At 43.2% G+C, this 22,825-nt stretch overlaps 1 protein-coding gene across 3 annotated transcripts in view; it reads right to left on the bottom strand.

Annotated features, from left to right (window-relative positions):
* The window catches only part of CD226 (CD226 molecule), a 58,286-nt gene extending 37,918 nt beyond the window's left edge, over positions 1-20,368 (bottom strand). For 2 of the 3 annotated variants that reach the window (XM_036323322.1, XM_036323324.1), the window contains exons 1-3: positions 20,119-20,368; positions 9,504-9,575; positions 8,877-9,212 (exon numbers count right to left, since the gene is read on the bottom strand). In XM_036323322.1, coding sequence (XP_036179215.1) covers positions 8,877-9,212; positions 9,504-9,575; positions 20,119-20,131 — 421 coding nt within the window. In that variant the 5' untranslated portion in view covers positions 20,132-20,368. Of the gene's footprint in view, positions 1-8,876; positions 9,213-9,503; positions 9,576-14,771; positions 14,985-20,118 lie in introns of all 3 variants that reach the window. The other variant, XM_036323323.1, reaches the window with a different exon arrangement.
* Positions 20,369-22,825: the final 2,457 nt, after the last annotated feature.

Genomic DNA, 22,825 nt, shown 5'->3' with positions numbered 1-22,825 from the left:
TAAAAAAAAATTAAGTAGATTAATGGGAAACTTGCAAAAAAGTGACAAGCTTGAGAGAAGCAACACATATGATTCAGGGTGGAAAGAGGTCAGTCAATAAACATCAATGGAGTATTGTGCCCTCAGACTGCCAAAGAAAAAATGTTTATAGAGGAAAGATACAGTAATGTTTATAAAGGACGGCATACACAGACATCATCTGAATTGACAGCTGCTACAGAAACTGCATGTTTTTATAAGGTGGACACTTGGTTGTTCTATAGACCTCCAAGCCAATACTATAAAACTAAAAAATATATATTACTTAAAATCTGGTGGACTCCTTAAATTTATACGTACTGGGTCTTTTATAAGTTTTATTGAATTTATTGGGGTGACATTATAATAGATTATAGTTTATTAATCATAATTTATTATAGAGGTTTAAGATGTACAACTCTATAATACATCGTCTGTATATTGCACTGTGGGTCCGCCACCCAAAGTTAAATCCCCTTCTGGCACCATTTATCTCCCCTTTATCCTCTTCTACCTCCCCCCACCCCCCTGGCAAGTGTGTTTGTGTGTTTGTGGAAATACTCTTGAACTTTCACTCTGGACTGGATGTCTCATTCCTTAAGAACCTGAAGAGAGAACTCAATGGAATGGCCGTGCATTGAGCCCCTGCTATGTGCTAGGCACACACATCATCTCATTAATTCTCAAGCCTGCCCATAAAATGCATATTATTATTCCCATTCTATAGATTAATAAACCAAAGCTCAAAAAAAGAATGAAGGGACTTTCCAAATGTCACAGGACTAGTTAGAAGAATTCCATCTTTGTTCTTACGGTCATGAAGACAAAAAGCAAAACAATAGCTGGAGTTTCTCTAAATTGATCACTGTTAATAGTGAAGTCTCCCATAAATTAGTCCTATAACTGAACTCAACATCAAATGTATATGTAAAATATTTTAAATTGTGGTAAATATACTTAACATAAATTTACTATCTTATCCTAGTTCAGTATTGTTATTCACATTCACATATTGTGCAATTAATCTCCAAAACTCCTTTTATCTTGCAAAATTGAAACTCTAAACCTATTTAACAATTCCCCACTACCCATCCCTACCCCCTGACAACCACCATTCTACTTTCTGTTCCTATGAATTTAATTACTGTAGGTATGTCCTATTAGAGAATCATGCAGTTATCTGTCCTATGTGACTGGCTTATTTCACTTAGAACAATGTCCTCAAGGTTCATCCATGTGTTGGAATGTTCTTCCTCTTTAAGGCTGAATTGTAAGCCATTGTATGTATATACAACTTGTTTATCCATTCATCCCTTGATGAAAACCTGGGTTGCTTCCACCTTTTGGCTGTTATGAATAACTCTTCTATGAATATGATGTACTAAACTTAATATATTTGCATGTAATTTGTTAATAAATTATGATGGCAAAACCTTGTAAATGACAATAAACTATTCTGGGTGGTAAATAAACTGGTGGGATAAATGACCAAGATATCTCAGTAAACTATGAGATATGTAGAAAATGGTAGATACATTTCAATCAACTCCCCATGGAGAGAATATATTTAGGGAGGGGGGATCTCTTTTCCTTATTTTTTTTATGATGAAGTTAGGATAAATAATTATTTAGGGAAATAAGTATTACAAATACACACAAAAAAATACTTGAAACTATGTTTTACATATTATGGGCTATAAATGTTACTTGAGGGAAAATACTTCATACTTCCTGGAAGGCACTCATCAGAGGTCGCTCTGTTCCCCTTAATCATGTTTGGAATTAATACCTTTCCTATGTACAGATTTTCTATGGAAGCATCACTTCCCACCCTGTACCCCCATCCTTTTGCTGTTTTATTGAGCAAACTCCTAAGGAGCAAACTCCCAGTGACATCCCCCAAGTGCAAGCACTGTGCCCAATACTGTTGGGATCACAGGGAGAGTGATGCTGTCTTTGCTCATGCCTTTTCTGTCCCTTAAATTCTCTTTCACTCCATATGCGACGCACCCTTCAGAGGCAGCTAAGAAACCTTGCCCTGTTCCTGAAATGAGCAACACTGCAGGAATGGCTCCAAACAGTGTTTGCAATCCTGACCGACATGTAGCTTCCACTATTGGAGAATTGACTAACCACCTAATGACGTCCAGAATCCAGACCTCTCACCCACTGACCTTCCCCTCAAACTGTGACCAAATGTATTTTTCATATGTCCCAAATATAAAGAGCATTTCCCTTATACATGATGTTTTTCATGATGCATCTTCCTTCTAGAATCATACTCAGACTTCCAAGCTGGGGCAGACACCTCCCATGGTTTCCTCAGACTGTAAGTAATCTCTTTACCTCTTAAGTTCCAAATGCTCTTCCAGGCTACATAACAAGTTCTGCCCTGCACTGTGGGGACTTGGTCCACATGTTTACATAACTAGAAACTTCTAAAAAACAAAAACCTCGCTCATTTCTTCTTCTTTTCTTCACATCAAAAGGCAAATGTCTAGACAATGGATTTAGAGCAGGTTTACACAATTTTTAAAATCACTATTATTTATCAACATTCATCCAATCAAAAGTAGACTTTAATGCCTCAAAGTGTCATTTGAGCAGCAATGTTGAATAATTTGCTCTTTGGCTTAAGTCTGCTCTTTTCACTGAAAACATATGAGTCAGAGTGTGTTAAGTATAAAACTGCTCCACAAAACACGATGCCAGTCATTGGAAATGTTTCTAACTTATTAAATGTCCATTCTTTTAGCAACCATTTCTAGGATTGAAGAAAAATGAAAGGAAGAAGTGACACAATATTTAACTACATTAAATAAAGCTTCTTTTTTTATACTTATTCAATGAGTGACTATGCTTCCTAAAAAATAAGCAAGATATATTTTGAGAAATATGATGTCATAAGCTACAAGGACAAGCTAAAAAAGTCTCATTTGTCTCATGCACTGTTACTGAGCTATGTCTCAGAGACAATAATTGAATCCCCTGCTGTCTCAGATGAAAAATGATGTATAGTTATCTCCTTATCTAAGGGGGATACAGTCTGAGACCTCCAGTGGATGCCTGAAACTGCAGATGTATGGAAACCTATATATATCATATATAGATATATATAAGATATATATACATCTTATATAGGATATATATATATATATATATATATCCTATATAAGAAAGAGGTAATATGCAAATTAACCTTCACAAGATGGCTACCTACAACCAGGTCGGCAAGGGGGTTAGTGAGGGATGATCAAACGACTGAACAAGCAGGCTGTGTGGGGCAACCAGGCCAGCAGGGGGGTTAGTGAGGGACGACCACATGACTGAACAGCAAGCTGCTTGGGGCAATCAGGCCCGCAGGGGGGTAGTTGGGGGCTACCAGGCCAGCAGGGGGCACATTTAGGGGCGATCAGGCCGGCAGGCAGAGGCAGTGAGGGGTAATCAGGCTGGTGCGGGGGGGGGGGGGGGGGGCAGGTCGGGCAACCAGGCAGGCAGGCAGGTGAGCGATTAAGAGCCGGCAGTCCAGGATTGTGAGAAGGATGTCCGACTGCCGGTTTAGATCCCCGGGATTGGGCCTAAACTAGCAGTCAGACATCCCCCAAGGGGTCCTGGATTGGAGAGGGTGCAGGCTGGCCTGAGGGGACCCACCCCCCCCCACCCCTGCACAAATTTTGTGCACCGGGCCTCTAGTATATATATTTTTTTCTACACATACGTACCTATGATAAAGTTTGATTTATAAATTAGGCACAGTAAGAGATTAACAAAACAACTAATAAAATGGAATAATTATAAGAATAGTCTATAATTACATATTATAATTATTCAAGTGATGTGAATGTGGTCTCTCCCTCAGAATATCTGATTGCACTGTACTCACCCTGCTTGTGGTGATGTGAGATGATGCAGTGCCAACATGATGGGATGGAGTGAGGAGAATGACATAAGCATTGAGACCTAACATTAGTTACCATAAGCTTTACTTGAACACCAGCATTATGATACCACGACAGTCGGTCTGACAACCAAGACAGCTACTAAGTAACTAATGAGTGGATGGGTAGTGTATACCTTCTGAAGATGTGAACAAAGGGATGACTCATGTCAGAGCTAGATGGTGAGAAAGATTTTGTCACACTATCAGGATGGTGTGCAATATTACACTTATAAGTTGGGTATTTCTGGAAATTTCCAGTTAATATTTTCAGACAACATTAACTGCAGGTAACTAAAACCAGGGAAAGGGAAATCATGGATATGGGGAATTGCTGCACTTCTGATTGTAGCATCCAGGTTGTAAAGAAAAATAACTCTATCCATTAGGGGAACAAATTTAATGGATGACCTGAAACTTTCTGAAGTTTCGGGTTATTTCTATGTCAAGATGGAAACTATCCTGCATATGCAGAAAATACACACACACCCCTTCACTAAACTAATCCAGAATTGTCAGTGTTGGGAGGCATATAGAATTGTAGCCTGCCAAGAAATGAGACATATGCCTGGCCTGTGTGGCTAAGTGGATGAGCATCAACCTATGAACCAGGAGGTCACGGTTCAATTCCTGTTCAGGCATATGCCCAGATCGCGGGCTCGGTCCCTGGTGTGGGGCATGAAGGAGGCAGCCAATCGATGATTCTCTCTCATCATTGATGTTTCTATCTCCCTCTCCCTTTCTCTCTCTGAAAACAATAAAAACATATTTTTAAATTTTTTAAAGAAGAAAAAGAAATGAGACATATATGTCCGTAAGAGCTGGTCTGCTAAAATGAGAATGTGTTTCTTAAATACCCTGCTAGTTAAATGGTGAACCTAAATGCTCACAGAATTCATGCCCAGACATCACTCTTTTCAGCCACAATCATCACCCCACTAACAGCAGCAGGTATGACCCATGTAGGCTATTTACAGCCCTATTAAATGTGAATATTTCATATCTCTTTATCCTTAGAAAGCTTTGTGTATCAGTCTTCTATGGAATGTGGGCCTTTCTCTCTGGGCTTCAGAAGAGGACTTAAAAAAAAACAACACACACACACACAAAAAACACACCAAAAAAACGTAAGTTGGTTAAACAGGTGAAGTCAGGGGAAATTTTCTCACATTGAGATTTATTGGATTGTGAACAGTCTCTCAAGGGAAGCACCAGATGCCCCATCAACTGGGTTATTTACTTAAAAAGACTGTGGAGTGAGTGGAAGAGAGGCCGCCTGCGGGAATAATTTTGTGTTGATCCCTAAATGACCGACTTGATAGTCTTACAATTCTCAACAGTTTCCAAATCTTCAGTGTCTTCAGAAACTTTCGAATGAGAGGGAAAGCCACCCTGCTTACAATTGCCACTCCGTATAAAACCAAACAAAAACAAACCCACCAACAGAAAGCACAGCTCAGCAGCCCTTTATCGGTGCTAGCTAAGCGGCAGGGCGCATTGGCTCAGAGAGAACACGGATGCTGGCCCCAGGCCTCAGGTCAGCCGAGGGCTTGCTTTTCCCTCCTTTCTCCAGTTGTTTATTTCCCTTTTTGTCCCTTTGGTTTTCAACATCCCAAACCCAGCATTTTTTGTTGTTGTTATTCCTCACCCAACGATATTTTTCCATTGATTTTTAGAAAAAGTGGAAGGGAAGAGGAGAGGCACAGAGAGAGAAACATTGACCACATAGACTGGTTGCCTCCTGCATGTGGCCCCCATCCGCCGCCCGCCCCCCCCCCCCCCCCCGACCAGGGCCAGGGATCAAGCCTGCAACTAAGGTATAGGCCCTTGACCAGAATCTAACCTGGGACCCTTCAGTCCACAGGCCAACACTATCCCCTGAGCCAAACTGGCCAGGGCCCAAACCCAGCATTTTTATCTTACAACATGCACACATGTAATGATATTCTCAGTTAATGTGATCTGTCGATGGGCAAATTCCTGTAAGGTCTCCGAAGGCCACTGACACCCACCCCCTAATCCCATGGAAGTTTTGAGAGGAAGCTGGACAACAGTACTTAGTGTCTGCAGCTCTCCACCTGTGATGAGCGGAACTATAGATAAGAAGACAGACCCAGAAGGTCTGGAAAGGCAGCTCAGCTGTGGGCTGAGCTCTCCCAGTTATCTGGAGGGGCTGTGACAAATGGAGCCGCACTCCCCACCATATACTAGCACCCACACACCAGCAGCACCCACTCTGTAGAGGAACCGTGCAGCGCTCACATACTGCGGGTGGCAGTCATGCAGGGCTGGGGAGAGAGCAGCTGTGGTAAAGATGACACTAGAGGTATAAACTGCCTGGTCCTGGAAAGCTAGAGGAAGAAAATTCAGGGACTCCCCCTCTCCAGCTGCACTAAGACCATCTTAAAGAGCCCTAGGAAACGCTCTCTAGCCTTTCAGCCAAATGCACGCCTCCCCTAAGGCCATCTGGGACATCAAAACATCTACAAAGAAGGGGAGGGTTTGGGGTAGATAAGCGAAATGGCTCCATGCAAAGATCACAGCCAATTTCATCCAGCTCTGGACTGCCTGAGTGGGTCAAGCAACAAGTGTGAAGTAAAAGTCCTCTTCTGGATGTTATATGGCAATGAGGGTGACAGATGGGGCCTCATGAAGAAATGCAGTAGCAGAGAGTCCTGGGTGCTGACTGGACAAACAGAGGACAGGACCCTCATAAAACCCAACCATGTACTTGTGCTTGTATATTACACTGTCTTCACCATCCATTAACTGGATATAATCATGTATATAAATCCACGATTGCCTTGTTTTGGAGGTGGTTTCTTTATTTCTCTCTGTTTGACTTCTGATTACAGAGCTTTACCCCAAAGCCTGAGATTTGACTCTCAAAGAGATGTGAGCTCTCCAGCTTGCTCCTCCCTGTCTTCTCAAATGAACGGCAAGTCAACAGAAACAGCCATGGCTCGGATTCCCATTCATTTCACCCTTGAGAAGGGCAGGAACCACAGTCTGGCTTTCCATGAGTCTTAGAATGTTCTTTATCATCTGCCTTCTCTATATGTTATTTTATTTCATTAAGGAGGGAGATTTGTAAGCCTTTAAAATGTTTCTGTTTCATCAGTTGACTATTTCTTATAGGCACTATTTAATATCTTTTCTCTTTCTTAAATAAAAAACTGCTGAAATGTAACATCTTACAGAACCCTCTTTGCATGTATGTGTGTGTGTGTATGTGTGTGTGTACCTCCCAGCCCACAATATACCGTTGTACTTGCCAGTCTCCATAATCACATGAGCCAACTCCTTGCAATAAATTTCTTTCTATGTACATGCATGTCTTACTGGTTCCGCCTCTCCAGAGAGCCCTGAATATTACCAACACCAATAATATGATATATGCACCAATTTATACTCTGACCAGCAGTGGATAATAAGTGTTCCAATACACAAAATACAATTGGTCCACCTGCCCTTAAACTCTTCCCTTCCTATAGGGTGGTGACTAGTTTCATCTTCTAGGTGGTGAAAAAGATGGGCTTATTTTGTGTCCCCTCTGAAAATTATTCAGTGACTTCAAGGGTCTATGCTACAGAGTGAGGCTCAAACTCTATTAGGCACAGTGAGATTGAGCCATCCTAGACTCCTGGGCTCCTCTCTGACATTCTGCTGCCCAATGGGGTTCAAATTATTTTCTAATATGTCATCTATGATATAAAAGCTTACCTGGGACCCCAACATCTCGTATGTTGAGCCCTTTTGCTGGTGCAGGCAGGGAGAGGGTCCCATACTCACAGTTTCTTTCTCACCCTTGAGGTTACCTCTCAGGGCACCTCTAGTGACAGGGAAGGTCTCAGAGCCCAGGGTAAGAACCTCATCCTGCTCAGTTCTGGACTCTAGTCAGATGGATCCTGTTCTGTGTCCTGCATGAGTTTTAAACACCCACCCAATGCCATCAGGGTTGCCAAAGATGTCCTTTTCTCTCCATTTTCTCTTTCCCTCACCCCAGTCTCTCTACCTTAAAAAATTCCTTCCCCATCTACAAGGTCCAACATGACTTGTCCCTCCCTTGAGCCTTTGTGATCTGCTCTGTTGGAGTCGAGCTCCCCTTGAGATCATTACTGGCACTTTCAGGCGCATCCCTTGGTTTCACTCTGGTGCTGTGACTTGGAAGTTCCCAAACTTGAGTTAGTTAATGACCCCAGATCTCAGTTTCTTCATCTGTATAATGCGAACATCTGGCCTCCCCCATGGTGCTTCACAAGTATTACATGAGCTGACACTTGCTTACTTAATACACACACAGTATAACGTTTGCTTTAACTGACTAGTCAGGCCAGAGACACATGGGTTATAGTAAATCTCTCCACAACTCCACTTCTACCACAAATTCTGTGGGCCTTGAGATGTTATCTCCCAAGTCACCTCAGCATGTCTTTCTAGAAACAATAAATAAATGCAGCCATTCTTACCCTTAAATTCTCTAAATCAGTTACTAACAGAGAGGCACCTGTTCTAAAGTTGATACACATTCTAACATAATTTTGCATTAATGGTACCATTTATCTAGAATAAAGCATCCAATTTGCTCTTCAACTCTGCTGGAGGCTTGCGGAATGTATTGGGTTCCTGGACCAAACACTGCCAGCAAATGTAGGGTCAACTTATCATGAAGACAATATAAGACCTGTGCTTTCTTCCAGTACATTCAAATTTGTTAGATGCTTCTTCTACTCAAAAATGATAGCACATTAAAAAAAACAAGGTTAACTCAGTTTTATTTCTTTGAAATAACATTCATAGAATCTAGAAATGGAATTGGAAAGCATCACAAAATATGATAAAGCACGTCATTGCTTCTACTTGGGCTTTATAAAATCAAATGCTGCCAATGGGTAAAAAGGGAAATGAAATTTGCACTTACCTGATGGAACCACCTGTATCACCTTTTCCCAAGATCCATATGGGAATATTTCAAGAAGGCAGGAGTAGGAACCGACGTCAGCCTCAGAGGCATTGTGAAAGGCCAGCATCATATCGTTGGGACCCGAGGTTGACTTCAAGAAGTAAACCCTACCAACATAGGGCTCCCTTATTTCCGAACCAAAGGTAGGGTGAAAAATGGCTATGGACTCTTTCTCCGTTGCGTTGATCTTGAACCACTCCATCTGGACTAAGGTGCCCAATGGATACTGACACTCGAGAGTCAGAGTCTCTGCAAGTTTGACTCTTGTGTTCCAAAATATCTCTTCACCTAGAGCTGAAATAGACATCATATTCATTCAATTAGACATTATGCTTAAAACACCAAATAGATACCTTAAGCTGTTCTAAGCTTTCTAAGACCTAGCAAGATAGTAAATTGAGACCATGGTAGAGACTAACAACTTCTACCTTAGTCTAAAAAGGTTTCCACTGCTGGGAATAGGCACTTGGAACTTTTCCTTTTTCTGAACAAGTGGAAAATTATCTAAGCCAACTATAGAGCATTATAATTTCAGAACATGTCACACTATAAGACCAAAAAAAGGACTGAAGACATTATCTTTACCTTTGTGTACATGAAGAAGAGCCACGAGGAAAGTAAAATAATCCATCTCTGGAAAGCGCCTGGGAGGCAGGTCTGGAAAAAAGACAAGTTTTATAATGTTACTTGCAGAGACCCAGTGCAAGGCACTGCTTCCTTCCTCTCAGATACTATCAGTGGTCTCTCCTCTTTCTGAAGTGCGAACACAGGAAAAAGGTCTGAGCTTCAAAGTCAGCTTTGCTCTCGTACAAGGATGGGCAGATTTGAACTACTTCTCTCGGGGAAACAACTTATTTTCAAGCTTTCATTTCTACAAAGATTCATTCACTGAACAAACATTTTCTGAGTGCATTTTCTCTAGGTAATGAGGATACAACAGTCAATTTATTCTTTAAAATTCTTGCCATCATCGAACTTATGTTCTAGTGGGAGGAGACAGAAAGGAAAACAAAACAGTAAAAAGTAGAGTCAGTTATAGATGGTAAGTGCAAGAGGGAAAACACAGCAGGGGCATGGATCAGGGGAGAGGCTCTAGCATTTCCCTTTGATAGAAAGGCCCAGAAGTCTTTACTGAGGACCTGAGGTTGGAGCAGAGACTGAAGGGTGAGGGGAGGAGTCTATGACTAGGGATCTGGCAGCCCCATTGGGCAGGGCCTTCCTTTGCTGAGCTCAGAATTGGTTTGGGGTGATGAAGGAGTCACCAAAGGCCCCCCAAATCTACTGTTATGGTTGATTTTTTAAAAACTTTTTATTTCTAAATAATTATAGAGTCACAGGAACTTTCCAAGATAATACAGAGCTCCCATGTACCTCCACCCAGTATCCCTAACTGTTACATCTTATATGATTATAGTTCAATATCAAATGTGAAATCAACAATCTCATGGTAATAGAACATTATGATGTGTACCTATAATAATGTATGGTGCCAGCTTAGGTTTACATAGCATTCTATTTTCCAAAAGCTTTCACATTGATGATATCATTTGTAACAGCTTTGTAGTAGTTAATTGACATATCTGTGATCTCTATTTTGTAAGTAATTCATTGAAACCATTTGCTGACAATACCAGCACAAGATAGACATGATCTCTACCCCCAAATCACCCATAAAATGTTGGGTCGGGCAGATTAAAGAAGGAATTTGTTATAATAAAACTTGGTCATTTCTATACAAGTCATTTGATCAAGTTCTATAACATCCGAGAGAGAAAATTCGTTCCAATAGATTTGGGCAGGGTGTCATAGGAAGAGTACACCAGACTCTGGGACTTCCAACCACAATACAAATTTCCAAGTAAAAAAGTGGGAGAAAGATCAATGGAGTGACAACATGGGACACTACCAGGAAACAACGTGACTACAGTGTAGTGGGTGGGGACGAGACAAAAATGAACTTGGGGCCGGATTGAAAGGGTGTTGAACGACATACATGAAGCACTTCACAGTGGCTCGTCAGGGACCAGGGCATCCTGCTGCATCTGTGACTCAGCACCAGGAACCATTCCTGGAACGTACATCTAAGGCACAAACATAGCTCTGAGGGAACGCCTTCAGCGTTGTAGCGGGAACCATTGAGATGAGATGTGGACAGGAATTGCCAGGAGACTGACTGAAGATGGATTGGGTGAGACAATGTTTGCCCTTACGGATTTTCTGATAGGGTTATATGTGCAAGCGGAAGCAATTGGAGGCTTTTAGGTACCAGAATGATACGATCTGATTTGAATTATCAGACAACTTCCCTCACTCCTAACAGGAAGCTGGCTTTGTTTAGGATCCACTCCTTCTCCCGCACCATAGGGATAGTAGAACAAATCTAAGCCATGATACAGACAACTAGGACCTATTTGGGGGCAGGGGTGGAGAAGCCAATCATGGACTGAATTGATGCATTCAAAGTAAGGGAAATTCTTTACATTTGATGTCAAAGACACATCTCTCTCTCTCTCTCTCTCTCTCTCTCTCTCTCTCTCTCTCTCTCAAATCTTATTGTATTATTATTATATTTGAATAAGAAAAAATGTTGCCCCAGTTACCACAAGCAACCCGAGGACAAAGAGTGTGGCAGAGAGAGACGGGAATGAATTTGGATCTCAGATGGCATCATTGAGGTACTGAATTCAGGATTCTAGAGTCTGAGCACATTGTGGAAGGCTATAAATTCCTATACTTTACAAGCCTGTGAGAAAAGCAGTTTCTGTTTCCTACACCCACATACCTCGGAACTCCTACAATTGTTCTGGTTGCTGCATGAAGACTGGATTGGAAGGAAGCAGAAAAGGGTACCAAACTTAGGACACTGTCACTGTGATCTGAGTAAGGCGGGCGGAAGGCTTGTTCTCAAAGATTTCCATGGAGATGAAGAGCAATAGACTGACTGCCAGACATTATCCACTATCTATCACACAGGGACATAATAATTATGTGTGTCCTTGACTCCATGGGCCCCAGTCAGGGTCCAGTTAAGAAAATAGAGCCCATGGCCACTGGTTCAATAGAGGGCATTTCACAAGAAAAATTACTAGAAAGAATAATGGGAGAGGAAAAGGAGCCAAACAGGCAGGGAGGCAACTCAGAGGAGCATAAGGAGGAATCCATTCCCACAGTGCTGGTTAGAAGTCCTGGGAGGAGCCACGCTGCTCATTATGGAGGCTCCTGTTTGAAACTGGAGCCAAGGAGGAAATAAAATGCTTCCAGAGATGTTAGAAAAGGTCAAGGAATAGATCTGTCAGAGAAAAGGGGAAATGGCAGATGAGAAAACTGATGCTCAGAGAACCTGAATGACTGCTAGTGAAGGGCATCTATGGAGAACTCACAGCTGATGTCAGACTCAGTGGTGAAACTTCCCTCTAAGAGCAGGAGCAAGGCAAAGAGGCCCACTTGCACCACCACTATTCACATTGTATTGGAAGTCTCAGCCTGAGCAATTAGGCAAGAAAAAGAAATGAAAGATGTCTAAATTGCAAGGGGAAAAGCAATCTACAGGCTCAATGAAATCCTTATAAAAAATTCAAAAAGCTGGTCCCAGATTCATATAGAATTACAAAGGGGCCTTAGAAAAGAAAAAAAGTGACATTCCAAGTTACAGGTTGGAAATAAATAATGCAGAAGATCATAGTCCAAGTTGTCAATGATTCATGATATAAATAATCATTAAATGCTTATTAAACAAATGCCAAAACATATATCAATAAATCAATATGTCTATCTACCAATCTATCTATCTGGAGTGTGTATGAGTGTGTGTGTGTCACCAGTAAAAGAGAGAGCATAAGGATCAGGTAAAACATGGCAGAGGTGCAGGGGAGAGGAAGGATGGACAAAGGGACAGAGCAGACAAGTGCAGCACACGGGGCAATGGATCCTAAAAGAAATGAGATGTAACAGCACCATCCACACTTTCAGCGGCTCCTACACCCAGCTCCTCACTGAACCCTCCCTTTCTGGAGTAAGGATTCAGGTATGTGGGTGAATTACTGAAAAGGGGGCACTAATTGGTAATAACTTGTAGTAAACCCTTCATTCCAAGGCATCCAAAGCCACCTGAGCTAAGAGATGAAGATGGGACAAGTGACTAAAATCAAGGGAGGGCACAGATCCCCATGAAAGGTGCAGGGAGACATGTGGCTGGAAATAAAGTTCAGCTGTTACAACTTTGCGAAGGATGAGCCCGATTTATCACCATCTAACCAAAGACAAATAGAGAGTACGCTTGAGCTATTTTTGTTGTGTAGGCAGCCATTTTTTCTATGATTTATGAAGGGATTTTGGCTTGAGGTTTTTTTTCTAATAGAGCTGTCTGTATAAGAGAGCTTCATCCTCAAGGAAGTCATTAATCAAAATATTATTGGAATTCTCTACTGCTGAACACGTCTCAGTGAACCACGTAAGTGTGAATTCATCCACAAGCTCACCTGGGACTGCAGGCTCCTAGGGGACCTGGGCTGGTAACAGTCTCCAGGTACACTGTTTTCTTTCTCTTACGCTGTCCACACAGACACTTCTCTATCTCCCAGTGTCACCACTTCTGCTTTCTCTGGTATCTCCTGCCTTCCCAGATGTCTCTACCCTTTCTGAACATTGGGAGGATTCTAGTGTCTATTCCATGACCTGAGCCCATCTGCCCCAGCACCTGCTGAAACCTGATTGCAGCCCTCACTTCTTTAGACAACTACTGCCATGCGGGACAACAGAAAGCCTGTGCTAACCTTTGAGAACCAATGACTGGGGCTTGGAAGACCATGTCCTTCTTATCTGTGAAGAGGCTCATCCTTCAACTGGAACCTTACAGTCTTGGTTTCTGCTCCCTGCCTCAAAGTGTCCCTTAAAAGAATGTTTCCAATGAGGGTACATGTGGTTTCCCCTAACCCATGATACCCTACCAGTGGTCGGCAAACTGCAGCTCACGAGCCACATGCGGCTCTTTGGCCCCTTGAGTATGGCTCTTCCACAAAATACCGACTTCTGCGTATGGGCCACGAAGTTTCAATCACACTGTACATGCACACCCGCACGTGGTATTTTGTGGAAGAGCCACACTCAAGGGGACAAAGAGCCACATGTGGCTTATGTGCCGCAGTTTGCCGACCACTGCCCTAGACCTTTGCCAAGTCCCCTCTGAGGGACCAGTAAAAATGCACTTGCATTCAAAGCAGAGACTTCAGTTTGGGTTCCGTGGGGCATCTTCTAGGACAAGGGTCTGCAAACTATGGCCCGGGGGCCTCCTTTGTCCATGTAGTTGGAACGCAGCCAGGCCTGTTTGTTGGCATATTGTCAATGGCTGCTTTTGTTCTCTGACCAGTAGTTGTGACAGAGACCAAATGACCTACAAAGCTGAAAATAATCACTTTCTGATGCATTACAGGAAAAGATGGCCAACCCTTGCATAGGATAGGATGTTGATAGTGAACATTTATCATATAAGTTCATCTTGCTCAGTCTTTCTGGAGAGAAGGGAGGCTCACCCTGATAGTCCAGACACTGGTAAAATTAGCTCCATTGTATTATTCTGAAGAACCGCACCCTCAGACCTACTACAAGTATAATTCTTCTAGAAACAGACTAAGAAGGATGACTTACATGACATCCATTTACTACTTACAACTGTCATTAAACTTACTGGTTTATCGAGATCAACCATTCGGCTAATTACAGCTATTTCCCAAAGCTCTTTTCCTACTATATCTACTTACACCATTTGATTAGCAGGCCCCCTCTTTGCACACACTATTAATTTTAAAAGTGTGACTTCGGCCACGATCAATCTTTTTTTTCTGGAAGGTTACTAACCTTGAGACGGGAGAGTTCTGCTCACTCGAACTCTTCTTTCCCGATGTGTGTCTTGGTGAAGGGCTTCCTCTTTATGGTGGCCCCTTCGCCTCAGTCCCACTGGGTCAATAGCCAGCTCCCTGCTTCCTCATTCCTTAGGGGACGTCATCCCAGGGCGTGACTTGGCCTGTGCTTGTGAGCCCTTCTCTCCACCTGAGCTCCCTCAGACTGGAGCTGCAGTAAAGCATTAACATGTCATGAAGCCCTGATGTTTGAAGGCTTGAAACCAGCCAAGCAGTGGGCCTGCTTCTGGAAACACCTTTATCCCTTTAGCTCCTCAGACCCACTCCCTACCAGATACAGCTCTCTTTCCCCTCTGACGATTTTACAGTTACAAGGGATGGACTTCTGAGCTCATGTCTTACTTCTAAATTGGAACCACACCCAAAAAGCCTGAAGTTGGTTACTTTGTCTTTCCTTCCCCATTTGTCTTCCTGGCAATCAAAGCACTTCGTATTCACAAGCCCCTGAGATACGGGAACTCTCATCTCTGCCGATATCTAAGCAGGTTTCAAACCCACTTTCCAGAGACTCCTTCTGGTTTTGTTTTCAGTCTCCCACTTTCTGACATAACATGTGCCCAAGCTGGTGTTGCCTGTGAACTATCCCAGCAGGTTCAGCAGCTTCTGTGTCTCAGACACACGATCTTCTCTCCGCTGCTCCGAGGACAGCAGCGCTGGTGGCACGTGTCCTTTAGATGGGCTAGCTCATGGAGGTTCCCTAGGTGCTGAACCACCAAGAAGGACTATGGCTGAGGCCGAGTCTGTGCAATTTAGAAACCCTGGGAAGCAAGGACCAGGACCACATGGGATAGAGGAGAAGGCACTTTCTGGAGGCCACTCGTGCCTGGAAGCATGAGAGGAGACAATGAAATGTTCTTTCATGACACAAATGGAGTCTGAGCACTTACTGTGGGTCACAGGTAGTTTTCTAAAACTCTTACCTGCCTCGGGCCACTCCCTTCAACACCTGGCCACCCTCAGAAGAATGTCAAACTTCCTAGGACTCACCAGGCCGGCCTTTCCAGTCTGTGTCTTAGTCCATCTCTCCACCTACCACTCCAGACCCTCCTGATGTTTACAAGCGGGAAACATACTCCGCAGCGCAGGACTTTGCACGTGGGGCTTCATGTCTTCTATTCCTGTCCCCTCAGGAGGTCCCAGCCCAGATGTCCCTCACAGGACACGCTTCCCGAGTCCCCAAGACTGGGGTCAGTAGTCCTCCTCTGAGTTTCCTGAGACCCTGGATAGATCTTTACTGAAACAGGTATCGCTTCCTTTGTAACATCCCATGTCTTTGCGGCATTTCTTATTAGAGCCTCACAAACCCCTTCAGTGCACAGATAGAGGACCCTCCCCTGCTCTGCCCAGAGCGGGCTCAGGCCTGGTGTCAGGTCAGTATTTGCTAAAATCAGGTAAACCCATGGCTTATATTTGTGAGGCGTTGCCATGAGCTAATTACCATCCAGTTCCATCTGGTTTCCAATGTGTGCTGTGTTCTTGGTTGTGTGCTCCATCTCTGTTTCTCCAACAAATAAACCAGAAAGAAATATTGATCCCAAATTCACGTGGGTTTTGCAGAACAAACCCAGAGACAAGCTTTTCTGTTTCTGGCCAACTCTTTCTCAAGATGACTCAGTGGGCCCTGACTTGGCCACAAACACTGGCTGAAACAATCACTGTCCACCCAGACGACACACCACATGAACGTCACAGCCATTGCAATGGCAGGCGCTGTTCCCATCTATAGGAGTTTGCGCTGCCTGCTTCCTGACTCACAAAATTCACGTTTATATAGATATTTCTCCCAGATTACTCTTTTATAATCACTTCCTAAGTCAGTGTCCACATGCAAACACACACATACATGCACACCGTCACCACCCTCATTATCACTCACATTCCATGATCAAGTTACTGCTATTATGAAGGAAAGAAAAATGGACACTGTTTTTGCTGTTTCTCTGTAAGGACCATCCCTTCTGATTTCTTTAGCTTCTTCTTGGGGGCTCTTGAAATCTCACAGTCTTGCTAATTGCAAAGAACCCCACAATTAGCTTTTACCCATCCCCACAGTGCTACAGGCACCCCAGTGTCTTGGCCTTAGAATGCAACATTGTTCTCCCCAACAGGAAGCTACATAATCTTACTCAACACATAGCAGAAATGTTTTAAAAAGTTACATGATCAATAATGAATTCCAAACAAACAATAAAAACTTCCTGAGACAAATAAAACTGCCTGATGCCCATAGAAAAAAGTCACCCGAAGTGTTCCAACCAGGAGACAAACGGAGGGCAAGACAAGGAAAGTTAGTGGGGCAGAAGGAATATTATCTACCACTCAAAGAGATGGACCACGCCTCTCCCTCTCATGTTTGTGACCCTCATTAAGGGCCTTTTCAACAGTTTAAAAGTGAAAATACTCTTTAGCATCACCACTTGTTGACAGACATAGAAAATGCAGCGCGACTGGTTTCCTCCCCCCCTTTTCCTTGAGGGTCCCAGGGCACCACCTCAGGGTGGGGGGGAGGTGCATTTAGCCTGCCTTTCTTGACAAACTGCATTTCGGCATGACCTAACTTTCTCTTTACAGAAAAGAAAAATTCAGCTACTCAGTAGAGAAAATAATATTAGATATTTTTAAATCATTATTTTGCAACTCCTATTAAAAGTATAGACTGAAACCATTGTTTGTAGATGCTAAAGCCGGTAGATGACAGGTTATCAGGGAACTGTGTCATGGAAGATACTGCTGACTGACACTACTTGAGCCCTCTGATCAACCATAACCGCTGTAAATGGTAGGAGGTAACTCAGGAGGAAGAGAACAGCACCACCTGGGAAGAACTCTTAGCAAAATCATGGAAGCCCAAGCCAGTTCAGCCTCTGGAAGGAGCTAGTGGTGTACAAGAAATGCAGGGAATAGAAGCATGAGTTCAAGGGCACCAAGGGGAGGCAATGACAGAACACATAAAGCAAGGGAGGTTGCAGAACAAAGGTTGCGGGTTCGCGTGTACAAAGGGTAGTAATAATTCACATAAGAGAATGTCACCTAATCCTCTAAATGTCCAAAAGGCACTTGATAGTTCTGAATACTCTTGTCTAATAAAAAACACATAACAATTTTGGAATTGAATAGGCATAATAAAGAAAACTGATTAAAAACTAATGGCAAACTTGATGGTAAGACACTGGAAGAATTTCAATTAAATTTGTAAGTAACACAAGAAGACCACTATTACCACAAATATCTAACATTGCTCTGGGAGTTTTAACTGATACTATAGGCTTAAAAAAATAGGAACTGTAAATGTTGAATAATTATTTTGAGTTTATTATTATTTGTAGATGATCAACCTGGAGAACACAAAGGAATCAAATAAAAAAACTAATAAAAGAACAGATAAGGTAGCTAGCAAAATAACTATAAGACTGGCTTTATTTTATGTCATATTTTAAAACCAGAAAATATATAATATTATGTATATATATGCATATACATATGTGTGTATTAATATGTAGGAATGTGCCTCAAGAATTTTCAAGAATTATACAAAATCTGTAAATTCCATAAAGGTAAAGTAAATGTCTTGAATAGATGGAGTTAACGTGCTATGTTCCCCTTTGGCAAGACCCAATTTGGAGAAAACAATAAAAAAAAATTTAATTTCCCTGGAATTTTATAATCGCTTATGTTTTGAGCAGGCTGGGCCATGAACTACAGTCCTGTCAGGCCTCCTGTTCACCACACTCTATAGGAGCTGGCAGAGGCCCTGGGGTGGGTGGGTGGGGATGGGGGTGGGGGTCGGCGGGTGGGGGTGGGGCGGAGAGCCTGAGGGGGCAAGCAGGGAAGAGTTGAAGGTGCTTGCCCTCAGCAGTAGCATGGTGTGTGTGTGTGTGTGTGTGTGTGTGTGTGTGTGTGTGTGTGCGCGCGCGCGCACGCGCTCATGTTCACAGAATACCACTGTCTGAGTTAGCAAGAGCTCTATGTAAATGGTAATAGCAAAGAGCATTTTAATGGGAAGAAAGATGTAGAGGGGCCTCTGGCACTACCAGATACCAAAACGGAGCATGAAGCCACAAGGTCAAAGTGCTTTCTTCTGTAGGAATGGAGAGTTCAGAGGCAGACTCAGAGTGACAGGTTTTCAGGGGTAGAGGTTTGCAAGCAGCCTGATGAGAAAAGGACATTCCTGACCTCATCCCCCAGCAGCCCGGGAGCCCAGGAGACAGTGACTAGACCGGTAATCCCATCAACCCCTGGGGAGCCAAGATCTGAAAGAACACATTCTCCTCCACAGGGGAGCTTGTTTCTGAATTACAGGAATATGCTAAAGCAAAAGGCTTCTTCATAGATGCACAGCCCAATAGAATGCTGACTGATTCTCTGGACAACGTAACTTCATCAGAGTTCTCTCTTGCTGAAAAGTGAGTCAGTGAAAGAAGTAACCAGACCTACGGCAGAAGCTCAGCTTACCCGGGAAGTCAGATATATGTGTGTGCATATACATATGTATGTATATCTATATCTATAACTATCTATATCTGTATCTATATAACTATAGATAGGTAATATCAAAATAACATACATTAAGACATAAGAAGATAATATATAAGATACATATATAAAGATACAATATATTAAAATAATATATATTAACTACATATATTATGATATATATGGTAAATAGCAAAACAATGGAAAATGTGGTAGCTTTGTCTACATAAAAACTAAAACTCTATCATAGCCAATTTCACACACGAACAAAGCAGAAAGAAGGCAGGAGAATTGGGAGAGCAATCTATGAAATGTTTGAGACAGGAGTATAATATTTTCTAAATGTAAAACATTTAAGTATCAATGACAAATAACCACAAATAGAAAAACAGGCACTGGGCGCTCAGCCCCTGATCACAAAAGGAGAGTCAGCGACGCATATGAAACACTCGGCAGGTTACGTCCTCTGACCCAGCAAGGCCGACTCAAGATGTGTGTCTGAAGCAAGAATAAATTTAGCAAAGATGTGTGTCTAAAAATGTGCAAGTGTTTACTACAGCGTTATTTTTAGTAACAGGAATTGGAAACAGTCTTTATTCGTATCTCGTAGGATGAGTTCAATTCGCTGTGGTAAATGCAGAGAACGGAATGTCCCCGCCCTTCAGTGGGTGTGCAGGTCCACATTTAGGCACGCGAGAGTCTGTGATATATGATGTGAAGCACCTTTTTCAGTGCCATCAAAATAAGACAACGCACGAAGCACCTGGACAGTGTGCTCCTACCTGGCCAGGAGCCCACGCCCAGCCTCTCACCTGGAGGTAGCATTGCAGGCTCAGGTGGCTGTGGCAGGCTCCCTTGGGGGCATCCTCTTCTTCCTCCTGTTTACAGCCTCCCCTGGCTGATGGTCTCAAGGCTTCAAGGACAGAAATACTTGCAGGAACATTTTCAGGACTCCTGACCTCGAGTATCAAGCCTGAGGAGTAGGAAGTTCTTTAGAAATTTGTTCTCAGTGACACCAGGAAACAGCAGACAGGCATGGAGGAGGAACAGGGACGTGATGATGACTGCTATCTCTTCCCCCCAGCCATCCGCTGACAGCTCATTCCTTTCTCCTCTAGAACTCACGTGACTTTGATGCTTTTCCCTCTGCATTGTGGTTAGTTAGTGAGGAGAGAGCCCCGCCTCCATTGTAAGCAAAAGAATGTGGGCTTTGCAGAGACTTGAGTTCAAATCCAGCCCACATTGACTCGTTGTGGGGCCTCCAGTCGCAGCACTTTCATGGCAGCACAGACCCTACAGAGCCAGGGTGGGCACCCAGGTAGGCAGACCCCACCCTGGGGTCCCCCTGCCAAGTGTGCCCCACCCTTGGTAGGACTCAGCAGGGACCTTTCTCAGGAGAATGAGAAGTAAGCTGAAAACAAACTCGGGCTCTCTCCTGACGCAAAGTCAAGCCTACGACTGGGCATGCGGAGTGTGAAATCTGACACATTTGGCTCATTGAAGCCACTTTACTAAGTTTCCCATTTGCTTACATCTCTGCAGCCACGTTTTCCTCTCCTCCCACTCCTGAAGTCACACTCCCTGGTCTCTAGGGACCTTTTCAAGTCTCCCTTCCTGTAATGTTTCTCTCCCTCCTGAGCACCAGCTCGCCATTCTCTCCCTTCATCTCCTCCCAGGGGAACCATTTCACCACTTCAGTGCCCTGAACAGAAAGCTGAGATGTCCTCCAAGTTCAAAGTTGCACGACCATGGGCACGACTACGTAAACAGACGTTCCTTTACCAACATCGATCAGATTTTAGATGTCTGCATAAACAAACTGGAACTCTTTATCTTCCTGCACTTATGAAAACCAGAAATTAAAATATCTGTTATCTTTTAACTGGAATGCTAAGATCCTCTGGCTCACAGATTACCATCCAGGTTGCATTTCATTCATGGAGGCTACAAAATCCATTTCCCTCCTGCTGAAGCCCACCCTTGACGTCATCTCTGAGTCACCTTTTTTAACCCCTCATATTCACTCACTAAATACTGAAACGTGCAAGAAACTGTTTTTAAAAGCAGCCTCTCCACCTGCATGCTCCCCATCCTGGTCCCCAAAGCACCCATGTGGGTCCAGAGAGGCACCTCCTGGCTCCCCCGCACCTGCCCTTGGGTGCACTTTCCTAAGAATGACTTTCTGAGTGACGACGTTGGCAGGTGCTTTTCCGGTCACCTCACTCCGTCCTTCGACATAAACATCACAGGGAGTGACTACTGGATCCTACTACGTGCCTGACACTTCTCTGATGCTTTACATCAGGGGTCCTCAAACTACGGCCCGCGGGCCACATGCAAATACCAATATTGTATTTGTTCCCATTTTGTTTTTTTACTTCAAAATAAGATATGTGCAGTGTGCATAGGAATTTGTTCATAGTTTTTTTTAAACTATAGTCCGGCCCTCCAACGGTCTGAGGGACAGTGAACTGGCCGCCTGTTCAAAAAGTTTGAGGACCCCTGCTTTACATGTTTCATTCATTAACTTTTAGAAAACCTTAGACAATAGGGATGGCTACTGTTCTCACATTTGAGGACATGGGGAGGGGTGCCGAGGAAGGAGGGTCTGCTCCCGCTTGGGGGTTGTCTTCATGAGGGGAGGTGGGAATGGAGAGAGGCTCAGGCTGCAGTTGGTGCAGAAGCAGCCATCACCCTGCTGAGCTGCAGAGGGGTGGGTGTGGTTTGAGGAAACTGAGTAGTTAAGCAATTTGCCCAATGTCCCCACAACATTTTGTAGCAAAATCAGGATTTGAACCCAGATGTTTGATGGTAGAGCCTACACTTTCACCTCAACAACTCACAGCAGCAAAGAAGCCAATTGAACTTAGGTGAACCCACGGTTTCTCAAACCAAGGTGGGCGGGGCGGAGTGCCAGGCAGTGCCCCAGCGAAGGAAATTGGAAGGAGCTAACAAAACTACATATGCATGTGCCCTTGGACCCAGCAATTCTACTCCTAGGAGTTGTCTGTGAACATGGATTTCCACAAGTACAACTCAACATAGGAACAGGTTTTGAATAACTGTGGCACTATTTATAACAGCAAAACATGGGGAGCAGCTTAATACTCACCCATGAGAAGCTGGCTGAATAAACTGAGGTATATCCATGTAATGGGTTACTAAAAAGAGGGAGGAAGAGCCCTCTGAACTCAGAGAGTGACTTCTGGGATATATTTTGAATTTATTTTAAAATTATATATTTTAAAAAGTACAGAAGAGTGTGTACAGCCTGCTGCCCTTTCTATAAGAAAAAGATACTTTAAGAAAAAAGAAGTATAACTGTATCTATTTCCTTATTTTTGTAAGAAGTGATCTAGAAGAAATAAATCATAAACCAATGACAATATTTGCATGTGGGGTTGGTGGGAAGTGGGTGGGGTGTACAGATAGGAATGGAACTTTTCTGAGCGCACCTCTTTACGTGATTTTGACTTGTGAGTTATGTACGTGTTTTATATAGTCAAAAGACAACATAAA

This window comes from Myotis myotis, unplaced genomic scaffold (genome assembly GCF_014108235.1).
Source record: "Myotis myotis isolate mMyoMyo1 unplaced genomic scaffold, mMyoMyo1.p scaffold_m19_p_9, whole genome shotgun sequence".
Classification (NCBI taxonomy): Eukaryota; Metazoa; Chordata; class Mammalia; order Chiroptera; family Vespertilionidae; genus Myotis; species Myotis myotis.
The sequence above is the reverse complement of the archived record's forward strand: the minus strand, read 5'-3'. Positions and strand labels throughout refer to the sequence as shown.